The sequence below is a fragment of the Pempheris klunzingeri genome, chromosome 15, assembly GCF_042242105.1.
Source record: "Pempheris klunzingeri isolate RE-2024b chromosome 15, fPemKlu1.hap1, whole genome shotgun sequence".
Lineage (NCBI taxonomy): Eukaryota > Metazoa > Chordata > Actinopteri > Acropomatiformes > Pempheridae > Pempheris > Pempheris klunzingeri.
The window spans coordinates 7797986-7822550 of NC_092026.1; the positions used below are offsets into that span (position 1 = coordinate 7797986).

The following is a 24565-nucleotide window of genomic DNA, read 5'->3' on the forward strand; positions in this document are numbered from 1 at the left end:
TTAGGCAGCACTAAGTATAAAAGTGAAGCACAACCAAAGCTTTGATGTGCTTGTTTTAAAATCTCTATCAGTAAAAAACACACCTTCAAAAAAACCTGTGTTACCACCAAAACAGCTGCCCAGGTTCAAACTTCAAACCTCACCTGCTCTATTGACTGTCTAGATAATGCCCTCAAGGAGACTTTGTTTGCATTAAACAGCATCAAAATGCCGACCACAATCTATAATCCAATCCCCACTTTTTATACACTGTTTTATTAGCAAGCTCAGCGGTGCAGACAACAGAGGTGGTGCTCCTCTTTGTTGCTACATAAGACCCATTCAGCATGGTTTAGCCACAGGGGTCAAGCGTACAAAGCAAGCTATTTCTGGGGAGCAATTAGCTCTTAGCCACACCAATGTGAGATCATAGCTCCTTTGGCCCGTATGACACTTCCTGTCCACACCTGGGCTACCACCTCTTGCCAATCGGTTGCAATCCCTGATCTTACGCTGTATCCTCTGCATGCGTTTCTGCATATAACTGAAATTAATCATTCTTACAGAGAGCGCTTTCTACCTGAGCTCGGCCACAAAGGTGCAAATAAAGTAGAACTAAAATACATTGTGTATTTTGTATTATTGTTTTGTGTCTTCTGCTATATTTAGATAAAAACAAATTATTTTGAGAACTCTTTTTTCATACCTGGGTTGCACTGACTCACAGGCTATTTGACTGCATGCTTTTGATCTCAGGTTTTGCATGCACCTCTAAAACTAATCCAAAAATAGGCCCTTTTCATAGCATAATATATTCATATTTATTCATAATATATGCACTGCTACCAAACTGTTGTACATTCACAGCGTATACAATGAATCATTTTCAAAAACAGCCCCCAAGGCGATTTTATGAAGCAAGTGAAAATCGCGACTTCCAGGTGCCATTGACAGAACAGGTTGTGTAGGGTTATTGGAAGCTGCTGACCCAAAATAACAGGAGGACAGATAAAATACAGACTCACTGATTTGGAAAATAAAAGGATATAGAAAAAAACTACAGCTATTATAGGTATATTCATACTGGATGTCTATTAAACTTGAGATTTAAAAAATCTACCTCTAAGTTAAATAACATAGAACCAAACTCTTTATCCTCTATTTAGCAGTTTTGCTTGCCGAGGACCTTACTGTCAGGCAGCAACACAGACATGATACATTGGCAGTAAACAAGCTAATTTGCACCAGTATCTCAGAGCAGAATCAATGAGGTGATACTAGGGACATGCACATGAGCACGCACACAGACACACAAATGCATGCCTGTACACATAATTGCTCATATACTCACACACATACACACACAGTTTGTAAAAACACACGCACAAAGTCAGGCATGCCGGGAGTCCTAATGACCTGCAGCGTGTGTTTGCGAGGGTGTAAGAGTGTGTTTTGAATTAGGAAGAGGAGAGGCAGAAGATGAACTAACGATGGCTGCTAATAATTACAGATCTGTAGTGTGGAGGAGTTAATGAGGAGCCAAAGCCTCCCATGATGCCCCAGTAATAATGAATGAGGAGTGAGAGAGATGAGGGAGCCAGAGTGGGGGTGGTAGCTGTCAGTTTGAGAGGCCGCAATGCCCTTTGGTTTCTCTGCACTCTGGGCATGTCAACGAGAGAGGAGCCTTCCCAGAGGAGGCTTGTCTCCACACTAATGAAGATGTGACAGACCTCTAGTCCGTGACTTGCAGAATATAGGAAGGAGGAGGAAGGATGATGAGGAAGAAGAGAGAGACAGCTCATATAAAATGAAAGGCACCAAAAGGTGAAAGGTCTCTAAGACCTTCAAAAAGAATGAAACTGTCAGATACAAGCTAAACTGATTAGACTGATGGTTGATGTTTTGATTGCCGTATGTGTGTATAAAAAGTTGAGTGGACACCGGCTTATCTATCCAACAGAAAATACATTAAATGCAGATAAACACTGGACGAGCAAATGAGATAATGTCCTCCATGGGACTCAAGCAAAATAAAAGATGAACATTGCAAGTACTCACCAGAGAGCTGGTGTAGCTGGGATCAGAGGTGTCATCCTGTAGATAGCGCGACAGGCCAAAATCAGAGACTTTACACACCAAGTTGCTGTTGACCAGAATGTTTCGTGCAGCTAAGTCGCGATGGACATAGTTCATTTCTGAGAGGTACTTCATCCCAGCTGAGATCCCACGCATCATCCCCACCAACTGAATCACCGTGAACTGGCCATCATTTTGCTAGAGGACAGACAGATAGAGAAAAACAAATAAAAGCGGTAATTTAGAGTAGATACAATCTTTGCCATGATTAACAAGAATGTGAATAGCTGGAGGATAAAGAGATTTGGGCAAATGCTTAAAGATACTATGTTGACTAGACATGCAGACTTGAATGCTATTTTATAAGTCATCTGTTTGAATCTGATTCTCTGTTAGGAAATATCAGTGCAAAATAAATTACATGTGCTATTTTCAGATGTATTATACAGACAACCTGTAGTTTTGATGTCTTTATTTTTAGAATTAGGAAAGCCTTGGAGTATATCATTATTAATACGACCAGAGGGTAGTCACACCTGCCTTGTACATGAGAGACAAACAGTCTTATCTTTTCTCAAAGCACTTAATTATGTTCACTTGTTTCTGGTTAGAGTTCTGAATCATTTGTTGTTTACACTTGTTGCCATTACAAAATCGACATACTGAGCTCTTTTCTTTCCTTTCTATTCTTCTTAATGTCCAGAGGAAAAGTATACTTGGACTACAAAAGTATAATGGATTGCTGAAGCAAATGTTGCTCATTGTAGGTGTTGAAGTATTGTTCCATTTGGGCATGCAGGCGTCCATCTCTTCAACATCCATGCATGGTGCCCCTACCCCTGTGTGAATGCTCTGAAGAGCAAGCTTTGAACACCCGAAACACAGTAACAAATAAGAGGGTAAGGGAGATCGATGGAAACACAAGTCGGATGTGGCGGTTAGCAAAGCCAACTTCAAAGAGCCCCTTTAAACCCGCCCTAGATCAAAGTGGAATAGAACACCAATCCATGAGATTGAAGGAAGGAAAAAAGCGAGTTGAATATTGATTAAGCTGTATGTCCGCTCAATCCTGACTATAAAGGAAAGAGTGAAGAGTCCATTAATAGCTCCAGGCATTAATAGGGAAATTAAAGGCTAGCCAATGGAAATGTTCAAATTAAGAATGATTTAAATCATGTTCATTGTCATGAAAAATATTCTCAGTTGGCACGAGATAGGTTTAGAAGGCTTATTCTAATCTGTATTAGGAAGGATTCTTAGCATGAATTCCTTTTCTGGGACTGTTTAACAATTCATTTCTAATTAGCTTCTCACTTCTGTAATGCAAGGTTTCTATTCAAATCCTAAATATAACTTTTGATCACTCCATATAACTGTTTGCAACTGACACAGTACGTGTATGTGTTCACAAAAATTACTCACTCTGAGGAATGAGTCGAGGGCGCCATTCTCCATAAACTCAGTAACGATCATGACTGGACGGCTCTTTGTGACTACACCCTCCAGACGGATAATGTTTGGGTGGTCGAACTGGCCCATTATTGACGCCTCAGACAGGAAGTCCCGCCTCTGCTTCTCCACATAGCCCGCCTTCAGGGTCTTGATGGCTACATAGATCTCTCTTTTACCAGGCAGCTTCAAACGGCCCTTGTACACCTCACCAAATTCACCTAGGAGGGAAACAGAGAGAGGTGCACTGTGGTTGATCTGTCAAAAACAAGAAACAGTCTACTTTTGTGTTATCAAAAAGGGGTCAGACAAAACATTAGCAGAGTTGATGAGGTGTAAATCTATTCATTTATCAAGCTTATTGGCATCTCCTGTCCCTAAGCAAAAATATCACCCAAAGTGCTATTATACAGTAGCTATTGATTTAGTCTATATCAAGCATGCTGAGTGTTGTCCAATACTCCTCAAGTGTTGATCCTTCGTGATATTCTTAACAGCGTGGCTCCTCTGACTCACAGTAGTCATCTATCCTAAAAGCCTGCCAAGTGTCCTCATATTCCCCAATCAAAGAAAAACAGGCAAGCACTATCTGATAAATATCTGGGACCTGTTTGATTAATTATCACCATCTTGATGTCCTGCAGAGACACCACACAGTGAAATCAACAAAAACGGAAATCTTTAATTAGTTAGTCCCCTTGCATCCTTACCCCTATCCCCTCTCTGTCACTACCTCACACCTAGCTTGCTGAGTAGGCCAGTCCGCATTAGCCCAATCTCATTACCAGGAGTGATTTTAGCCTCTGCACGAACCAACACATTTGGTATCAGCATGCCCTCCCTGCTATAAGAAAGGTGTGCCCTGTCCCAAGGAAATGACATGTTGGGCATACTAAGCCAAAGCTATTCTAGCCTCCAGTTGCTCAGAATTCAGTCCCAAGTAATCAGCCCCTAATTACCTGTTCAAATGTAACGTTATGTAAGAGATCATTCTGAAACAGAATGTCTGTGTCTATTTTACATGTAAATGAAAAGGGATGATGCAAGGTAGACCATGTTAGAGAGCAACACTAATAGGATCCAGAAACAGAGAAGCACTGGGAATAGGCCGCAAGGCTTGAGTTATTTCTAATGCCATTAGGTCCCAGGGTAGCTGGCCTATATGCTGCTATTGCACTTGACATGGGCCCTTGACATGTTCCCATCTGATGTGGGTGCCAAAGGAGCTGGGCTTTATGACCTTGAACAGATTCAGGCTAAACTTGTTTGCACGCAACCACACAGACTCATACATACACATATGTCATACGGAAATACATTTATTTATCCAAATTCGCCTTGCATACATGTGCGCACACACACATGCACCCACGCAGTTTGTTCCATGGCACCCATTCTCCATACCTGCACCAATGACCTCCTCGATCTTGACAGTGGAGACGTCAATCTCCTTGGCGAACTCTCGAACAGCTTCGTTGGGGTCTTCGTAGGTAAAGGGATCGATGTAGATCTTCATCCCCGGGGAGCCTGAGAAGTGGGTCGGGCAGCCCAGTGGGGAGGGGCAGTTAGACATGTCGGCTCGCAAAGAGAGTTCTAGGACAACCAAAGTGCTCAATGAGCTTTCCAGAAAGAAAAAACGGTTTGCTTTTTCTTTAGCTAATGTCTAGTGTTAGCGACGGACAAATAAAATTGCCCATCAAGTCGTAGCCTAAATCACAGTGTGACACAATACTACTTAAATTCACTACAAGCGTTTCACAGTTGTAAATGATGATGACGACATTTCCTCTATTGAGCTCCTCAGATAGGCAAGAGCACTACAGCAACATTAACACATACTGCACACATTAAATAGTAGGTGAATGATTATAGCCCCAGTCACGAGTACGGCAGTCAACAAAATGGAGGTTTGATGATGTAGTGCATAGAAAGGGGAAACAGACCAAAAAGAACTGAGAGCGAGAGAGAGAGAAAAATGAAGGGATAAAGGGAGGGATGAGGGTATATAGAAATAGTAAATGTAGACAGAGTTTTTTTTTTTTTTTTACCCTTTTATCCCTTACCCTAGCAGTCTCTGCTCTTTGATAGTGGTAGAACCAATTTCCCTGCAGCCTTTCCCTATAGGAGCCCATAAAGAGATAAAACCACTGTGCTATCAACTAGCTCTTTATGCTGTTCTGCAATAGGTGAGCTCAGTTCAAAGACCGGGGATGTCTGCAAATGGAGGACAGATTTTCTGTGTCGACAAGCCGGGTGGGAAGGAATGCCGAAAAACTCTTGTAAACAAATTCAATACACGCTGCCACAAGATGGACATTATGGCAGGCAAGCAGACATCAAATCATAATTTCTACAGTGACACTAAAGGGCAGCCCTCTTTCTCAAAAGTGTTTAGTCAAAACCTTGGCAGCCATGATTGGAATAAAACCATCTCCATCAAATCAATTTGTGCCTGCTCATATGCATAAGCCACACAGAGCAAGAGAGCGGTCTCCAGAGACAGAAGGAGGATGAGGTCTGGTCTTGGAGGTATCAAGGTGCCTCACCTCGCTCTTGACTAGAAGCTGATTCTAGTTATGGCACTAATTGCCTTGAACCCTGCCTATGTGAATGTAATTGCTCATTAGAGATTCCATTCAGATTGGATTCAACTTAATCTATCAGAGGGATTACAGTTTTGCATTCTATAAAGTCATTCTATTTACAAGTGTCACCAAGCTGCTCACTCAGCATCACCGTTAGGTGGTACTCCAAATCTCAGCTGGGAGCACATACGACAACAAATGTATGAGGACACATGCGCTTAAAATCTCAAGCGCACGTGCCTGCATGTACATACGCATATGTACATCCATTACTTTCTAATTCACAGTCCAGAGCCCACTTCCATGTATAATTTAAAATGCAAACAGTTTCTCTCTCTCTCTCTCCCTCTGGTATAGCCCAGGTTAACTGGACTCATCTTTTTATGGCCACTGAATAAAAAAATAGATTCCTGCTTTAATATTTCATAGGTCCTTCATCTGAGTGTATGAAGCAAATGTATCCAAACATCAGTTCTATTTTAACCCAGCATATGAAACAACAAGCCTGTTGGAAGAGAATGAATTGCTGCTGCAATGCCTCTGAGGCATTTAACGCATACCATGGATTCATACTTTTTTCAATTAGATGGCTGCATATAAAAATAAATGAAGAAAATGGGCAAACTCATTAATTTATTGAATTTGGATTATAAATTTCCATTGGCTGTGTCACAATTGCTAAAACAAAGAGTATTTAGTTGACCGGCATTATAAAATGGAGTTTACTGCCCTGCACTTAACCATGTTATTTTCACCAATGTCCAGCATTTAGCCTGCTATTAGTCTGCCCTGCTCATTTACTGAATGGTCCTAATGTATCCACATATCAACCTTACGGCAGTAATCCGTACATTAATCTATTACTGGCTATGGGTACAATCAAATTACTGGTCTTACTACACAAAGTCTATTGCCTAAAGACAAACAGCAATGTCAGTAAATGAAACGGTAGCTTCACAAATCTTTATAAGTTAAAGGAAATCTTTCCTACTCTAGTCTTTCACTGAGGAAACACTTCTTCTAATTCCTTTTTCCTGACAATATTTGTAATTTAGCAATTTCTGTATTTAGTAATTATGTATTTTTAGTGTTTATCCACTTTGAGACATTAACATCAACAATTACAGGACACTGTGCATTCCCATTTCATTTCAATTCAAGATGCACACTAATCTATTCTGTGGCTCTGCAAATATAATGTGTTGAGTTTACTTCCTAAACACAAACTAATTATCCATCGTTTGATGTCAGAAAATCATTTGTCAGACACACACAGCAGCTTATTATGGAAATCGCAGAGGGGATCTAAAAATTGTATGAGATTAACAGTCATATTTGTATAGATGTTAGTTTGGGTTTATCAGGCCTCTGGTGCCTTCTGCGACTCTTCACTTAGTGAAAGATAAAACTCTGATTAGCAAAAAGGGATCTGACCTATAATACTTAGGATGATGAAGCACAAATATCACAACAATCTACCAATGCATGCCAGTTCTGTTTGTTATTTCTAGTTACTTCTATAGTATACATATATTCTACATCTAACAATAACTTGATGGGTTACATGGGGTTTTGAATCCCATTCTCATTTATAGTGAACACCAGATGCTGAAGCACAAACAACAGCTGAAGCTACAAAGTAACAAGAGTTTGAACATTAGCGTTTTGAAGATGTGCGGGAAGTCATATGCAGAGAAGCAGTAGGGCATAGAGTACGCATGCAGCACTCAAAAATGTGTTCCTATTAATTAAATGATGTTGACAGGTTGTTGATGTGTGGAAAAGAGTAAAAGGGAATAGATGCACTGCTTAGACGCAGTGCGGTGTCATATATCTCATGATGTGCTAATGTGGGCAATTAAAACAAAACCAAAATTACCTCCCAAGCCACATAAACAGCGCCGAATCCATCTGTGGGAATGATGTGTGTGTTCATGCATGTGTTAAAATCTGCTTGTCATGACATCCCACCCAACGTTTGGTGTAATGTTAGAGGTCTGATTTTCATAGGCATGACCACTCAGCTGCACTACTGAATTTAGCATCCCTCTTGTCGCTTGTCGCATTTGGTGGGCTGGAAATGAGGAGACATCACCCAACGTGTGTGGCAACAGCTGGAACAGTAGGCAGTTGGGTGAAAGCTGGCAACACAGTCTTGGAGATTTACCCAAAACAAATGGCTGAGTGGCGCTATTTAATTGTTGCGTTGAATACTGTAATTACAAAACTGTCAGTCAAATCTTTAGAGAATAGAAGAAAACAATGAGTTGTGGGGTGGGGGATTACTTCGTGAGTGTTGGCAGTTTGAAGGTTGAAGGAATAAACCTATGAATAGGATGCCTTATCAGCATTTTATTTCCTCTCCACTTCAAATTGCTTATTTGATGATTAGGGCTGCAAGCGTCTCTGATCTTTTGTTTATTTTCACCACTTATGTTAATTGCATTTGGTTTTCCCAAAGATAGCCTATGACAAAACTGACTCTTCTGCCCACAGCAGTTTTAATGAGCCCTTGCCGCCGCTGTAGCTGTGACACAAAGTAACTGTGTTGAAACACTTTGCTGTGTCAGGCTCAACAAAACTCTATCCCCTCGAGTGAGCCCCTTTTCAGACTGCTAGGTCGGCAGTACATGGGGCTTTCATTTGGGGTACAAATCTCATACACACCCTTTTGTGTGTGCGTGTGTGAGTGTGTGTGTTGGAGGTTATATGTGTGTCCCTCCAGGCTCCTTCCCTCATCAGTCTGTGCCAGGGGGCTGCTTAAAACATGACTCAATCACGGCTATTGTACAGCCCTGAGAGATGACTGTCAGTCACTGTCATTGTGTAAAGAATGGAAAATGTCATTTACATCCACAAACGCCTGTTACCTGAGGTAATTTCACTTTTGGCATACCTCCTTTTGAGAGTGAGATGGGCAGTACATAGAGTATGTGCACGTGCCATCTAGTTTTGTTGCACACTGCATTCAACAGTTAATACAGTTTGTGTCCCATAGATCATGGCTGGCACGGTGTATTAAGAGACAAATATATATTATTTTTGTTCTTGTAAGTATTTCATGTACCAATTCTGTTAAAGACTGGATGAAATTTGTTGTTGGAGTGATAAATAAATGAAGGAAAAACATTGCTGAGGTTCATTTTGAACCATGTAAAGTGTCACAGGAGTTAGGAGCCAAAACATAAAGTGTTTCATAAAAAAAGCTGTTGTGTAGATTTTGATATATCCAGCAAATTAACAGACAAGCAAAATAAATGCCGACAAAAACTAACCACTAGTTTATAGGAGCTCTAAGTATGAGAGTGAACTCACCTCTTCCTGTGCTGTAATGTTGCAACTTGTCACTGTATACCGCCTCCTTGGTGTATGCCCTTTTCCTGAGGGAGCAATGAATATTGAGAGAGAAGAGAAAGAGAGAGAGCAGAGAGATGACAGGATGAAAGGAAGTGTAAACGAGGCCTTATTACTGTTCACGTTCCTCTGTATGGCCCGAAAATGACGTGGCTGAAATTGAATCAGTTGCAGAGGGTTAGCAGTGGCAAATGAAGTTTATGAAAATGAGCTGATTTTTAATTAGACCTTGATAGGATCTCTCTGCTTTTCATCTGTCTCCTCTGCCTCAGCATCAAAAGAGCCCGGCCTGTTTGATGAACACTTTACTTGCTCAAAGTTGCACATAGCTCTGCAGAAAATTCGACTTTCATATATCTAATGCGGAGCAAGATAGTAATGTGACAACGTGACAAACTACTGCAAAATTAAATTGACTTGACTTAAGTGAGTTAACAGGGCAAAGTAGGAGTTGTTAGGTTCTCTATGGAATTGAATATTCAATTTCAGATGTGTCAACTTAGCTTTCCTTTACATCAAATTGATTGCTATTACTAAATGCTCTATAAGTAAGGAGCTCACAAACTGAATGTTCCAAAGTATAATACAGTCTGTCTCAAAAACATTCTGTTCTGGATGAGTTTAAGTGTCAAAGAATGTCTGTAATTTTCATACATCACTTCATACTTATTTAGGCATAACCTATTATATGTTATATATCAAATATAAGTGGTCAGAAAAGTGCAGATTCTGATTACAAAACACTGCAATTCATCACAATGTGACATAAAACCATCTTCATGCAGTGCTGCTATCTGTTTTTCAGTAGTTATTAGCAAATGGGGGAACATGCTGGGCCACTGTGTTGGATAGCACGGTATTCATGTTATTATGTCCAGTTCCTATATTTGCTACAGTTCCCCAGAAAGCTATGCGCTGTCATTACAATAGCAGACGCTGGCTTGATTTGTTGCTATTTTCTGCTAGAGGAGAAAAAACTGGGAGCTTAAAGCTAAATTAAGTTTATTTGTTAGGGACACATGTAGTAGAAAGGGGAAAATGTGGCACAGGAAAAGGAAAATGTGGTTACCTGCTGCACACGATGGAAATAGCAACAAGGGAAACAATAAAGACCACTCCCGCTGCTGCTGACCCCGCAATCAGAGGAAGCTGTTCCCTCAGCTCAGACTTGAAATCATCTGTGTTGCACAAAGAGAAACACGAACGTACAGACATTTAGAGTGGTTTAGGTGGAGATTAAGGAGCATGACTATGTTCATTTGAAGGTGTGTTTGCTAGTGTGTGTTTGGTAGGTTAACAGAGAGGGAGAAGAAGAAGGCAGGGTGGACTGGGTGTACTGTTGGATAAAGAAAACATATAGATCCCTCTGTTGAGTGGTGCTGACTGAAATCCGGTGAGCTTTAGCAGGACTGACTGACAGGTTGTGTTTGATAAACCAGAAAGAGATAGAGAAACAGAGAGTGAGAGGGAAGCATACAAACTGATGGAGTGAAAGAGCAAGGGGGGCCTCAGCCTCAGCCTTCTCTGTTGCAATGTCTGTCAGAAACAAGCCGACAAGAAAGTGCACCTTGGAATGTTGCTTCTCAGGTGTTGAGAAGGAAGTCATCTACTGCCAATCACACATATAGCCCAAACACATTTTATGGACGTAGCTGGAGCAGGCTGGTGGATGTTCAGAGGAGAGCCTAAATGTCTGCCTAAAAATGCTACACAGCAGAATCCTCAGTTATCTTCTTGTGTGCCTGTCTTCCCGCAGCTTTGGCACCAGCAAACACTGTAGTTAAAGCAATGCACGATTTAGCATGCTGCAGGCAAATCAGCAGCTTCTAAATCCAATCCCCCGTGTAGAATGGGCCTATTGGATTAAAGTGATAAAGGGAGAACTAATGCATCTTCGGAGCAGTGTGAGCGCTGGGATATATGAGGAAACTCAATGTGACAGGAATTGCTCACTCTTTTAACTTGCACATTTATCAAGTACGTTTCAAGCAAACAGTGTGAATGATGTTACGGCTACTCGGGCTTCCAGGCAGTCTTCCTGTTCTCTTTTGATGCATATTAGGCGTGAGAGGTCCAGATAAATCTCCCCTTCACCAATATAAGAATGTGATTTGCCCTGACAGACAGAAATCACACAGCTACCTGTTCCAGTGGTAAATAAGCTCCTATTACAATCAGTTAGTTCTCAGGGCCTAAGCCTATTTGAGAACTGAAGAACTGTGACATCAGTCACTTTACTGATGGACCAATCATTTCTTTTTCATTACACTTGTCAATAAAGTCTGCACTGCTTGGGAGTATGTGTGTTTGTGTGTTGAGGTGGCAAAAGAATTCCTTCTGGAGGTGTATGACAATGTGCTGACAGGAAGACAAAAGGGAATGTATGTTTTGACAAAAAACATGGACGGAAAGCAGTGGTTGGGTTGCAAGGTGGAGTCTTCATGAGAGAGGGGGGCGGCTTGACAAGAGAGGAGATCGGTAGAGGGACAGGAGGTGGAGCTGTGGGTGTGATTGTCAGCAGTGCTCTAGCGTCTGCTGCTAATTGCCTTGATGAATGTCATGGTGTGGCAGCGAGCCAACAAATGAACATTTAACAGTGTTTGTGTGAGTGAGCGTCAAGTGTGTGCACGTATGTACGTGTATGTGTTTGAGGGAAAGACCATTTGCAACCATGAGGGAGAGCAAAGGGGCCATGACTGTGCCACTACATCTGCTCTGCACAGGTAAATAGCCACAATGATCACCTTCATCATCATTATTATCCTTCCCATCTTCCCCTCCCTCAAGATCATCACCATCTCATTCATCGTTATCATCCTCATTAACACAATACAATGTGGAAATGTCACTCCTGTCTTTGATACATTATGAACTATGGTCACATGTGCATATTAGTCTGGTAGTCCAGCAAGGCACAATGAGGCAGCACTTGGCAAATCTTGTAAATGTTACTCATATCCAGTCAAATGTTTAATCCATCCAGACTGAATCACGCTGTGTTAATTTTAGCACCAATTTCACTGCCTGGCATGGCTATGAAAATGTACTACACGAAGAAGTGTTTTGAAACGCCACCACCACCAGCCCGGCACACACACCTCCTTGCACTTACACTAATAAACACAGTTCCACAACCTTGCCAGAGTAGCAGGTGTTGCAACTTCAGCCCCTTCCCTCTTCAACAGTCCAGCCCCCCATGGCAAAAAATTAATCTCATCAACTACTAATCACAGCTATGCATTCTGGGATGGCTCTCCAGCAACAGAAGGGCCGGGTGAAAAACCAATTAGCTAAGCATTTTGGATCAAGCGCAGTTAGTTGCACAAACAAAAGACACTCAGCGTTCTACATATTCAAAGCACCCACACACACACAGTCTCAAACCTAACCGTGAAGGAAATCAATTTAGCTTTAGAAATAGAAGTGCAATCAAACATTACGGTTTCCCTCTATCCCACCAACTAATAATAATGCAACAACAAATACAAAGAGAGACAAGAGTGTTAGAAAGAGTTAGGTTGTCTGTGTGTGTGTGTGTGTGTGTGTGTGTGTGTGTGTGTGTGTGTGTATATGAGAGGGAGAGAGAGAGAGAGATGATGCGATGCAGAGAAGGAGAGACAGAGAGACAAAGAGAGCTGTTTCTCCTGGCTCGTCGATCCTTACCATCTGTGAGGGTTTGGAAGCACATCTTGCTGCTGTATTTGCCAAAGCCAGCCACAGTCCGTGCCCGCACCTGTACCACGTAGACTGTACCCGGCCTGAGGCCCTCCACACGTGCAGTGTTAGTTTGGCTTCGCAGGATTGTGGAGTTAATCTCTGCATGGTCCTAAAAGGAGCAACGAACACAGGAAGCAGGTCAGCAATGATTTACAGAGAAGATGTCAGCTAGAAAGTGCTAAACCAGACAGTTACGAAAAATCTGATCCAAAGATCCAAAGCTAGTTGCAGGAGTTTGACAGTGAAACAACAAAGAAATCAAGCTTGTATACTGAGGCAATAGTGGAGGGAATAGTTAAGGCTTCATATTGTAGTTGTTCTAAACCAGAGACACAAGAAATGTAGTATACTTTGGATAAACATAATTGAAAGAGGATGCATGGAAACAGTAGATCGTAGAGGGGAGTAGATAAATGGCAGAAACAGAATAGTTAGTCAAGCTCTCTTAACAATTATGCTTCAGGGGCTCATTCAAATGGCAAGGGGTAAAATCGTTTTTCTTCCTGTCTTTAATAAAGCTTTGGTCAGTTTGAACTTCAAATACACAACACTGCAGCAAGCAGATTAAATTACACACATAAGTACACCACTCACGCAAACACACACTATTTCCCATTCATACAGTTATGCACATACACAATATGGTAATTAAAGGCAATCCTTTCTTGCAAATTACAAAGAGCAATAGCTACTTTCGAATAGTAATAGAATAGCATTGCACATTTGTCCCTTCAGATGTGCTTTATGAGGCACTTTAATAACTGCAAGAAGTTTGAACATTACATCCTCTTGTTTTGTTGTCTAAAGTAGGTTGCTTTTTAAATATGATGGCAGGCCAACTCCACCCACAGAAAGCATTTTATTTTTTCATTAAAGGGAATGCTATAAAAATCCTCTGTGCAATTGTTGTTTGTTGCAACATTGTATTTAGGCAATTGGCCTGTTTCTTATGCTCTGTTTTTATATTTGAATATCTGTTTAGATCCCAACAAAAGCTTCATCTCCACCTTGATGAAAGTGCATTTGTCTGTATACATTATGAATATATGTATTTGTTCATGCATGTATGGATGCATACATATAGCTATCCATTATGTAAATATATGGTTCTGACCGTGGGATCTGCCCTCCAGATTCTGTATCTCTGTCTTTCTCTCTTAGGCTCAAGAGAGCCAGTCAGGCAGTCTGCTGCAGTGTAGTTCGGGGGTTGCTGCAGGTATCTGCTATGGGGGATCAGTAATTACTTAGGCCTGTCACCTTCCCATAACCCAGAGTGAATATGACAGCCAGAAAACAAGACTGCACCTACACTACACCCACCACTGCAGGCTGCTGATAGCTAGATGAAGACATACTGTAGAGAGGGAGGGGGACAGTTTGAAATGAAAGGGCAAAATATCATGTCAGTAAAACATTGTAAACGGAGGCACGCTGTCTTTGGTAAACACACCAGTGTTTAATGCTGGACTTCATGTTAAAATACATGTATGACTGCTCTGGGTATGAACATGAATACAAAATCTGAGTGAACCCTGTGGAGTGGAAAAAGCAGATAGGCAAGGAGGAAGCAAGGGAGGGAGGGGGGAGAAGGAGGAAGATGATGGCAGGAAGTGATAAGAAACTCGAGGCAGAAGCAACCCACATCGAAATCATTATCCAATCTGATTGGTGTAATTGAATCATTCCGGTTGCTCCGTCATTGAGCAGACGAGGTAAACACAGCTATGAAATCTGCCCTCATCCCCCCCACCCCCTACATAATGATGTGTGCAATCACATTAGCTCTTATTGGACACTCTGAGCTTGATGAAGACAAATGTTTGGGGCTGGGATGGGAGAGCATCACACCAACGGGCTTTTATTCTATCTCTGAGAGGAAAGAGATGTTTATAAATGGAATGCTGGATGTAACTGGTTTAGAGAGTTTAATCATTTCTCAGACCTTTTGTCCATTAGATCACACAATCAGTCATCTCTCCAATGTGCTGCATACAAATACTCTACAGTTCAGAAACTTGACTTTAAAGTGGCATTTGAAAGAGCTGCGAAGCCCCATGACAGACTGGAACCATAGTCCCCTATTATGCTGGTATAACGCATTGTTAAGTACATGGACCGCTTGGGCTCGACTCCTGCCTTCAGTCACCCTTCTTGTCTCACGACCACACCCCCATCTGTTCAGTTTGAATGGAGGACAGGTGAGGAGACAGATGGTAAACCACCAATTGGGGAGCATCCCTTGAGGGAGCACCAGCTAGGAATGGCCCTTTCATGCTGTCAGTCAAATGGGGATTATGTGACACACACACATGCATACACACCCACATCTGCCGCTTAAAAATGAGCTGGCATTTGGCACTCCAGCAGGTTTGGGGATAGCCAATAAAAGGCCATGCCAAGAGGGACTTCCAGCCACGAGAGGTCTTCTCCTGCTGCCAGTCAAATGGGGATTAGGAGGACCACACCCTAATTTACTAAATAAAGACAGAGTTGCAGGTGGGAAGGCAGATGGCAGAGCAGCCAATCAAAAGCATTGCCAGGAGTGACAGACAGGAAGCACTGCAGGGAGTTTGGTCTCTGCAGCAAATCACTGAGACAAACTTAGCAAGAATGGTCTTCCCAATATATATTGTTCAGTGGTTACTGTCTGAAAATGCTTACCATGTACTAAAGTGAAATACACTCACACCTTTTACATTTACTCCAGGAGGGAGCTTAAATAAATCTTCCCTCTCCCTGCTCGAAAAATTGATTTTCTAGCTAGGTGTAATAACCCACCTAAACTATTTGGAATCATATATTTAATTGGAAACATTTTATAGGATTGACTACAGATGTACTACATTAAGCACTGGATCTATTATAATCATATTGCTGGATTGCTGGAAGTCCAATACTTTTTTTAACCTGTTAAAACCACTTCTAAAATTAATTGGTACTAAAATGTCGCACTAATTCCAACTATTGTGCTGCCAGCAGACTGCAGAGGGGAGATCTTTCTATGAATTTCCTTTCTGACACTTTTGGTCTTTTTCTTTTTTTTTTTTTTTTGGATGGAGGTGGGGGGTGTTAGTGTATGTGTGTGGGTTGGTGTGTGTTTTTTTTTTTTCCAAAAAATGCCAACCACCCAAAATGGACAGCATGGCCACCTGGCACAAGGACAGACATGGTGGAATACCATGTGTCCTCTTCACAGGCTCACACACATGCACACATGCATGCACATGCACACACCCACACACACAGGAGGAGAAGGAAGGGTAGGGGGGGGGGTTGGTATATGAAGGAGAACATTCTAATATTATGTTTGTAAAATTGAAATGAGAGAAAGAAATCCCTCCCATTGATGTTAAAATTACAATGTACTGCCTACGGTAAAGAAAAAAAAAGAAAAGGGGGAAAATATGGGCTAACAATTTGAATCTCAGAGACTAGATGTGCTCTATTACCAAATGAAAATAATTACCATTACCTCATGAATTCTAATCTAATAAGAAAATGGTAATTATTTAGTGTGGAAATGCAATGGTGATAAAATCTGATATTAAAAACCATTAAAGCCACTAATCATTTTAGGAAATAAAGAAACTAAAATAATGTAAATTATATCACCATAAGGCATCTGGGAAAAAAAGGATTTTCTACTCATTCACCTGCTAAACACTAGTGCGCATAGAGAGAGAGAGGTGAGGAGAATCATCTTATCTAGAGTAAATTTGAAGGGAAATTTATTTATTTCAGCTCTTTCAGTTTTTTTCTTTTTCCTGTACTTTGGAGCAACCTCCTTTTGAGATGACTCTTTGTAAGCATTCCATTCACCTGAAAACTAACAACGAGGCCTGACTGTGTGGGGTGAGACACAAACAAAGGGAGGAGAGAAGAAGAGAGTCTGAGGGAGGAAATGTGAATACCCTTGCTGGGGGACCGAGGGAGTGCTGCACAAGTCCTGCTTTTCACAGGTTCCATTAAAAATCCAAACTTGTCTGTACAACATCTGTGAGTGTCTACAAAAGTGTTGTGGTCGACTCTGAAGGCTGGCGGGAAGAGAAGAAAAGAATAATAAATACTTCCTCCTGGCCTCTCTTCTGAGGAATTGCTAATTGTATGTAAAGTACAAGTGGGATTTCAGAGTGCCAAAAATGCAGATGGCACTCCGGTCAGTATGCTGCAGATCTGGGTGACATTCTGTAAACTTGTTTTTGCTCTTGAATTCCTCACATTGCAGTATGACAGTGCTGCTGTCTTCCAGAATGGATACACCTGAACTGCTGTTGACACTCACACACAAACACTTGCACAGGCTCACACACACATGCACACACCCTCTCTCTGACACAAGCACACACAGAGCCATCAGTAACCAGAGCCAGTAGCTGCTCTGCTCCAGCCTTAATGGAAGGCCTGACCTCCGCTATGCTGAGTTATTTTCACCCTCCCCAAATTTTCAGGCAACCTGAGGAAAAGGGGTATGAGAAAAATGGAGAGACCGGGAGCATGAGATTCTACTTTTTCTCTGCAAACCTTTAATTCATTTCATCTTGCTTCCCAATTTACAGGGTCCCAGGACCACTTATTCTGTAATGAGAAGGTGGGTTGAAGAAGGGGGTGAAGCCTGTCGGGAGAACAGCCTACAGCAATCTGTACAGCTTTCAGGTGAAAATGTCAAAACGCAGCCTTTTTGAGTCTTTATCATCCCTTTCCTTCATGCGACTACAGCCTAAACTGCCACTCTATTGTAGGTGGAAGACAGAATTACATTTTTGTAATTTGGGAAAATATTAGTATTGGTGACATTTTATGCATCATTGTAATCAAATAAATTGTGGACATCAAATAAACACATATGTATGCCCCTGGTGGAGTGATAGCGCACCATCTTGGAGCAAGGGATCTAGTTCTTCTTACTGCTCCCACACCTCACAGTTAAGGTCACGCATAAACATAATGTCCAGAGTTCAAAACAATTTGGGGAACTTAGTCCTATGTAATTCCCCACTGTCACCCTCCCTACTTTATTTGTCCCTGTCTATGGTGAACTGTCAAATCAAGACAAACATGCCACAAAGATAATCTTAAGGAAAACATTAAATGACTTAAATTACACAACAATTGTTGTTGTATGTTATCAGGTTAATGGCTAAAACTATGCCATTAAGCAAAGGTTGGGGAAAAGTGAAAAGTGGAACATGGAAATTTCTTTTATAATTACCCTGAGGTATTATTGAACACAGAGTGTGACAATGCCATGCTGCTGGAGGAGCTGCTATCGTAAATGGGTATAGGGGGCTTCCTGTGAGATGGAGTATACAGAGAGACAGCTCTCTGCTGTGCTAAGGACTAGCTGACTGTGTCAGGCACGCTGAGACAATCAACTTCAGAACCATAACACTGTGACTACTCTCAGATTAATGCAGGCATCGGCGAGACGCATTAAAAAAAAGGCCATTTTTATATAAAAAAGCTAATTGTTTATGATATTTTATCCAGCTTATAAGTTACCCATGGTGCTGGGTAAAGCTGGGAGAGAGCAGGGGAGTATGTGATAGACATGGTGAGAGACATCCCTCTATAATTGCCTTTTATGACTAAAAGGCCACATCATCGTGTTACGGCTGCGTGGAACTTCCAGATTTTCTGGACCTCTCAAGCATTCACAGAATCAATGCAGAGCTGGCATGGCTGACCTCGATGGAATCCAATTTAATTCCCCGCTTCTCCATATGCAATAAGCAAGCTAAACATGCATGCAAGTAACCCAAACCAATGTGTGTGACATTGAGGATTTATGGGGACTTTTTCAGCATAGTATGTGTACAATACATTTTAACTGGTATGGATATTACACACATGGCATATGCTTGTATTTCATTCTTTAGCCCAAATCCACTGCTTTGTTCCTCTGAGGGTTTGCGCTTAATGAGGCACAAAAACACATCTACAGTGACACTTGGGACAGCAGTGGCAGGCAGAAAAGAAGTCTGTTTAGAGCCTATAAAAAGCCCTGTCAGGTCCAAAATACAGAGTGTCAAAGGAGGACCACCAATGTGGAAATCTCATCTCCACAGCTCAGTGTGTCACAAAGCAATCACTCTGACTCACCTTCGATGTGTCTCACTCACACTCACCTGGGTGGTACATTTTATAGATAGACACATGTACATAATAGAAAGGCATACGAAGGCAGAAGCAGACGGCAAAGAGCACAACCTCTTCTGTCACCTGAATCATCCCAGTGCAATTAGCAATCTTGTCCTCCTTAATTCACTAATTTGTGATTACGCTGTGCTCATCTATTTGTGAGAGGACACGCTACATAAACATCAATAGGATTAGGTTTCATTGATATTCATGAGCTAATGGGAGGCTGTATAAGTGTTATTTACACGACACTAAGCTGTCTGGGAGATAAGGTTTCTCAGGGCCATGGCAATCGGATTCAATTTTATGACCTGTGCAATGCTAGAGGGGGGAAACAGCAAGCGATGCAGCTAGTATTGGATAACTGAGTTTCCAACTGCAAACATCATTTAAAAACATGATTGTTGTTCTCTTTGATAGAAAATGCTAAATGTGACAAACACTATTCTAAGGTGCAGTTGTGAATATTGATCCACGAACCTCGGCCAAAATGAGTTTGTGTGAAATAAATAACTCAACAGAAAAAGAAAAACATTTATAAAACTCTATTGATTTTTATCTTTTTATTTGAAAAGCAAAACATGGGTGAAGTCTTGCAAAAGCCTTAGCTTAAGATGACAAAAATTGGGGGGGGGGGGGACATGCATGACCAACCTTGCTCTACCCATCGATCAGCTTTAGGAGGACAAATAAGGGCCCAGACAAAGCTAGAGTCTCTGATCTCTAGGTATCATTATGTCCCAGGCCTTGGGAAAAGCCTACAGGTCAATACTGGAGCAGCATAGGCGCTGTGGGGTAGGGCTGGCGACTTAATAAAGCAGACGTATTGTGTACGAGCAGACGGGTCGATGTGACTCCCCCCAGACGCAATGCATTTTCACAGCGGGACAGGTTGCTGCACTGTGCAGAGTGGGCCTGGACCAGAGGTCAACCTATTCACTTCATCAACAGCAGAAACCAAAGAACAGTGGGAGAGATGGAGTGAACACTGTGAAAGAACATATTATCAACCCAGGGGACTCTGCTCACAGATACCCCGGAGTGCTTTGACTTTGGGGGGTTTTACATGCAGTTTGCTATGCAACTGCAGAGTAGAGGATAACACTTAGTACAGTATCTCAAAGAGCTGGCACTGTTGCCTGTGGAAATTCAAACGTACAAATATACACTTAAAGTATATTGTATATGCAGTCAGACATGAGCATGTTAATCCATGCATTTCCACACACATACACTTCTTCTACACGTCTTACCTTCTCGTAGTAGCGCAGCTCATAGTCCAGGATGATGCCATTGGGTTGTTCTGGTTGTGGCCATGACAGTGTGAAGCTATTCATGGTGGAGCTGATCTGATGCATGATGGGAACTATGGAGGGAGCTGTAGGAAACATGAAAAGTAACACAAAATCAGAACATTTCTAGAATAACACTGACTATTTTCGACATGTCTCAACCAGTGATAAGAGGGTATTTACTTCCAGATATAAACACTGCAGTTACCCAGATGTATAACAGTTAGGAGAGTCTCTTTTACTAATACTGACTGCCTGTTAAAGTGAAGTCATCAATAAAGGACTGTCCAATATCCCTTCAATCACTTGGTGAGAGTTTAGACTATGTGTGCAGCCCAGCTCTGCAACATGAACATCTGGAAGCTGTCCTTTTGTCCCTACTGATTCTTTGCTTTACATTCAAAATAGGTTCTGTTTTTCATGCCTGCTTTGGCACAACCACTTAATAATCTGCCTGATATTCCAACAACTTTTACAACAGCTAGTCATAATTGGTACATCATTTACACTAATAACTTCAGAAATTATTGTGCAGATATTGAAAACAGAGCACTTTGCAATACATATCTTCCAATGTGTGTACCTGGTATAAATCATTATCATCAGCTATTGGTACTCTACATAGAATCCAAGTTTATTAAATAGTGCCACTGCCACTCTCATCAGTAACCAGGTAGCCAGCTGAGTCGGGCCGATTAGAGCTGCACTCAGCCATATTCTGGCACCGCAGGACCAAATATGTCGGGCTTTGGCCAAAATAAGACTGCTGATTTGGCAAAGATTCGTGGGTGTGGACTTGGGTTGAGTGTCGGCTCCAGTAAGCAGGACTCAGGCTACCTTTGCGCCAGAATTGACACCACGAGTCTGGCATAAGTCCGGCAACCAATCGTGTTGGATTTAGGCCGCTGTTGGACCGAGTCATTTTGGATACTTGGGCAGAATATTGGAGCGCTAAGTGTGGCATACACAAGATGCATTGGATGCAGTGATTAACACAGTTCCAAAGCTTTTAAAATTCTCAAAAGTGGCAGCTGGTTCATATTTAAAATTTACGTCAAACATGGCTATGCTAAACAACATAGTGTCAGATGGACTAATAATGACACCACTGTTTTAGTAAATGTATTCATTTATCTAAAAAAAAGTAGTTTAATGCACAATGCATATAGTAATACTATGATTGTACAGTAGTACCAAGTAAACGCAGTTAGTAAGCACATTCATATCCAAGTGCTATACTATGTAGTATATGTGAAATGTATTAATCAGAAAAGCACGTACAGTAGTGGGTTATATTAAATTGTTTTTGTTGATTTTTGTAGGAGTGTATGTTAAAATGACATAGGCAAATATAACATGAGCAGAGGAGGATTTTCTGATTTGACCCTTAGAAGTAACTTGATAAAAATTACACAAAATTGATTGTGTTCTAATCTGTGGTCTTACAGTAGGCAGCAACACAGGCAAGAACTGCTGATTTCACTGCAAACGATGTCATGGTGAGCCATGAAATTGCTAAACAGTGTGGGCATGAAAAAAACTATGCATGCACCCGATAAAACTGCCATAGGCACAAGCAGACTGCACTGGATCTTCAACAAAATAACGACCCTAAGTCTGTCTACATTATATAGAATGCATACTCATAAAGAGGAGATTCTCTAGCCAATACAAAACATGGAAAAAAAACCCATATGAACCACATATTACTCATTAAATGAAACTGTTCAGAATCAAATTGGTCTTGTATTGTCATTGTTTTGGCCCAGCTGCAGATTCTATTCCATTCTTCAGCCCCAGCACACCTGAATGCCCACACATGAGCTGTCAATTAACCCAGAATTAACCCAGTTCCTCATTGCTCTTCACACGCTGCTCAGAGATTGAGTTATTGGACAGAAGGATGAAATCATGGTTTCACAGCTTAAATGTCAATTTCAGACAGAAGTCCATGTACAACTTCCTGTTTTTACTGTGGGCATTACAAAGGTTTACTGTAAGTCACAAATACTGACAGTATTACCACATTTTGTTGAAACACTATGTTTCTTAAAAGGTCCAACAGGACTTGTGCCTGAACCAGTGTAGCATTCGATTAGCTGAAATCACTTTTTTCCTCATCTTTTATCTACATTGGCTAGAGGTCTGAAAAAAAGAAACTGACTTGAACTGAAACTGACACTAATTTTTAGCATCAAACAGGTGTCCTGTGCGAATTGCAGAGTCTGTCCCCCTGTATTTTTGCTATCATACCTTGGCAGATTTCCTCACTGTTGACATTTAACAATCCATGGATATCGTGTCACTGCTGCCAGTAACATCAAGGAAATTCAATACCCCTGACTTTCTCCTCGGTGAGGAAAAAGTATTTTGGCATCTATTTGCTGTGTTAAGATTTGTAATCCAGGGCAAGCTGACAAGTTCCTAAAATCAGAGACAGTGCTAGCTTTGCCAGTATCATTTAGTCATTTCACCAGTGGAGCTTACTGCCTTGTTTTTCTTCTGTTTATTTTAAACCACAGTTGCTGCTGAAAAAGAAAAAAAATGCACCACTTCCCCTTTTCAAGGGAAAGCCTTCCTGACAAATGACTGTTAGAGAAGAACTTGTGAAAACTTTTCGGACCGCCGTGGCTGTCACAGGTATAAATGCTAGAGACCACACTGCAGTATTAGGTGCATATGGAGATTTCTAAATACTCATGACACAGAATAAAACTCACAAATTGTAAATAAGTGATACGCCAAAAATAACAAGGTGGTTCATTGATGGATTATCAAGCCTCCGGATGGATTACAAGAACAAGTGATGGCTTGTTGTAACGTTTGCATTCTCTACCGGGCAGTTTTTAAAGTAAGTCGCTATAAACACCATACATAGAGATATCGCTAAATTACATATGAAGGTCTGGCAGACCATTGAGGCACCTGCAAGGGGTGCTGGAATGCTGGGGCGGGCAGGACACCGTAAGAGAAATGTGATGTCAGAAAAAATCAGACCAAAAGGTGTGCACACTGTCCTGATGAAGCAGATTAGAAGAGTTTTTGAATATTAAACTCTTTATAAAAAATACCTGATGTTAATAAATATGAATTTGATTGCCTCCTGTTTAGCCATTGCTGTTTAATATTTAATGTTATATAGCATATGAAGCCCAAGGCTTTCAAGGGCTTTAAGTAGAATTGCTAGTATAAATGCATCAATCTATGATAGAGACAGACATTTTTTTTTTTTAATAAAAACATCACAAAATATTCAATAATATTGCTTAGGTTTTGTGTACAAATCAGTCTCTTTAATGGAAAGTGAATATGCCCCAGTATTTTCTGTATGATCACCAACTCCTCCAAGGTGCTGAGATAAACTCTAATTTAAAGTTCAGAGATGAATTCAACCAAACTGACTCATCAAACCAATTTGTGAACATACAAGTAAGTTTGATTAAAAACTGATTCTGCGGCTGCTCATATCAAGTTCAAAGCCTCTGTGTTTGTATACAGTGCTGGAAAGGAATCTCCACCCCCATGTCTGCAGGCATAAATACAGCCCCACACAAGCCCTTGCTCTACATTTTGTGCCTATCAGCCTCTTGGCTCTCAGCCTGCTCGCTGCTGAGGCCTCGTCATCGCTCCACCTGGTCTCCACTCACCATCTTTCTGAATAACTCCTCTATTCAAAAGGCTGCAAATGGCACCCTCTTACAACTAAATGATCGCTTTTATCAAACTCCTTATTCTATTTCTTTTCCTTTTGGTTCATACTTCAGCCCTGGTAGAACCACTCCATGGTCACTGGAGTTGCGTAAGATGAAAAGCCCCTGACCTCAGTCTGTGTGCTCTCTTGTAAATCATGTTGTGTGGGAAAGTCAGCTTCGACAGATTTGATTGGATTAAGTATTTCCTCATTTGAATGTCAGATAATTACCTAAAATGTAAATGTAAACAAATGAATGAGCTCTGTTTATCCTGTCAGTGTGA

The 24565-nt window shown here is 41.2% G+C and overlaps 1 protein-coding gene across 3 annotated transcripts in view; it reads right to left on the reverse strand.

Moving 5' to 3' along the window:
* The window catches only part of LOC139214287 (ephrin type-B receptor 1-B), a 158441-nt gene that overhangs the window by 24011 nt on the left and 109865 nt on the right, over nucleotides 1–24565 (reverse strand). For 2 of the 3 annotated variants that reach the window (XM_070845098.1, XM_070845100.1), the window contains exons 6-12: nucleotides 20552–20676; nucleotides 13107–13269; nucleotides 10513–10621; nucleotides 9405–9469; nucleotides 4909–5097; nucleotides 3478–3725; nucleotides 2038–2253 (exon numbers count right to left, since the gene is read on the reverse strand). In XM_070845098.1, the coding sequence (XP_070701199.1) occupies nucleotides 2038–2253; nucleotides 3478–3725; nucleotides 4909–5097; nucleotides 9405–9469; nucleotides 10513–10621; nucleotides 13107–13269; nucleotides 20552–20676 (1115 nt within the window). The remainder of the gene's footprint in view (nucleotides 1–2037; nucleotides 2254–3477; nucleotides 3726–4908; nucleotides 5098–9404; nucleotides 9470–10512; nucleotides 10622–13106; nucleotides 13270–20551; nucleotides 20677–24565) is intronic. The other variant, XM_070845099.1, reaches the window with a different exon arrangement.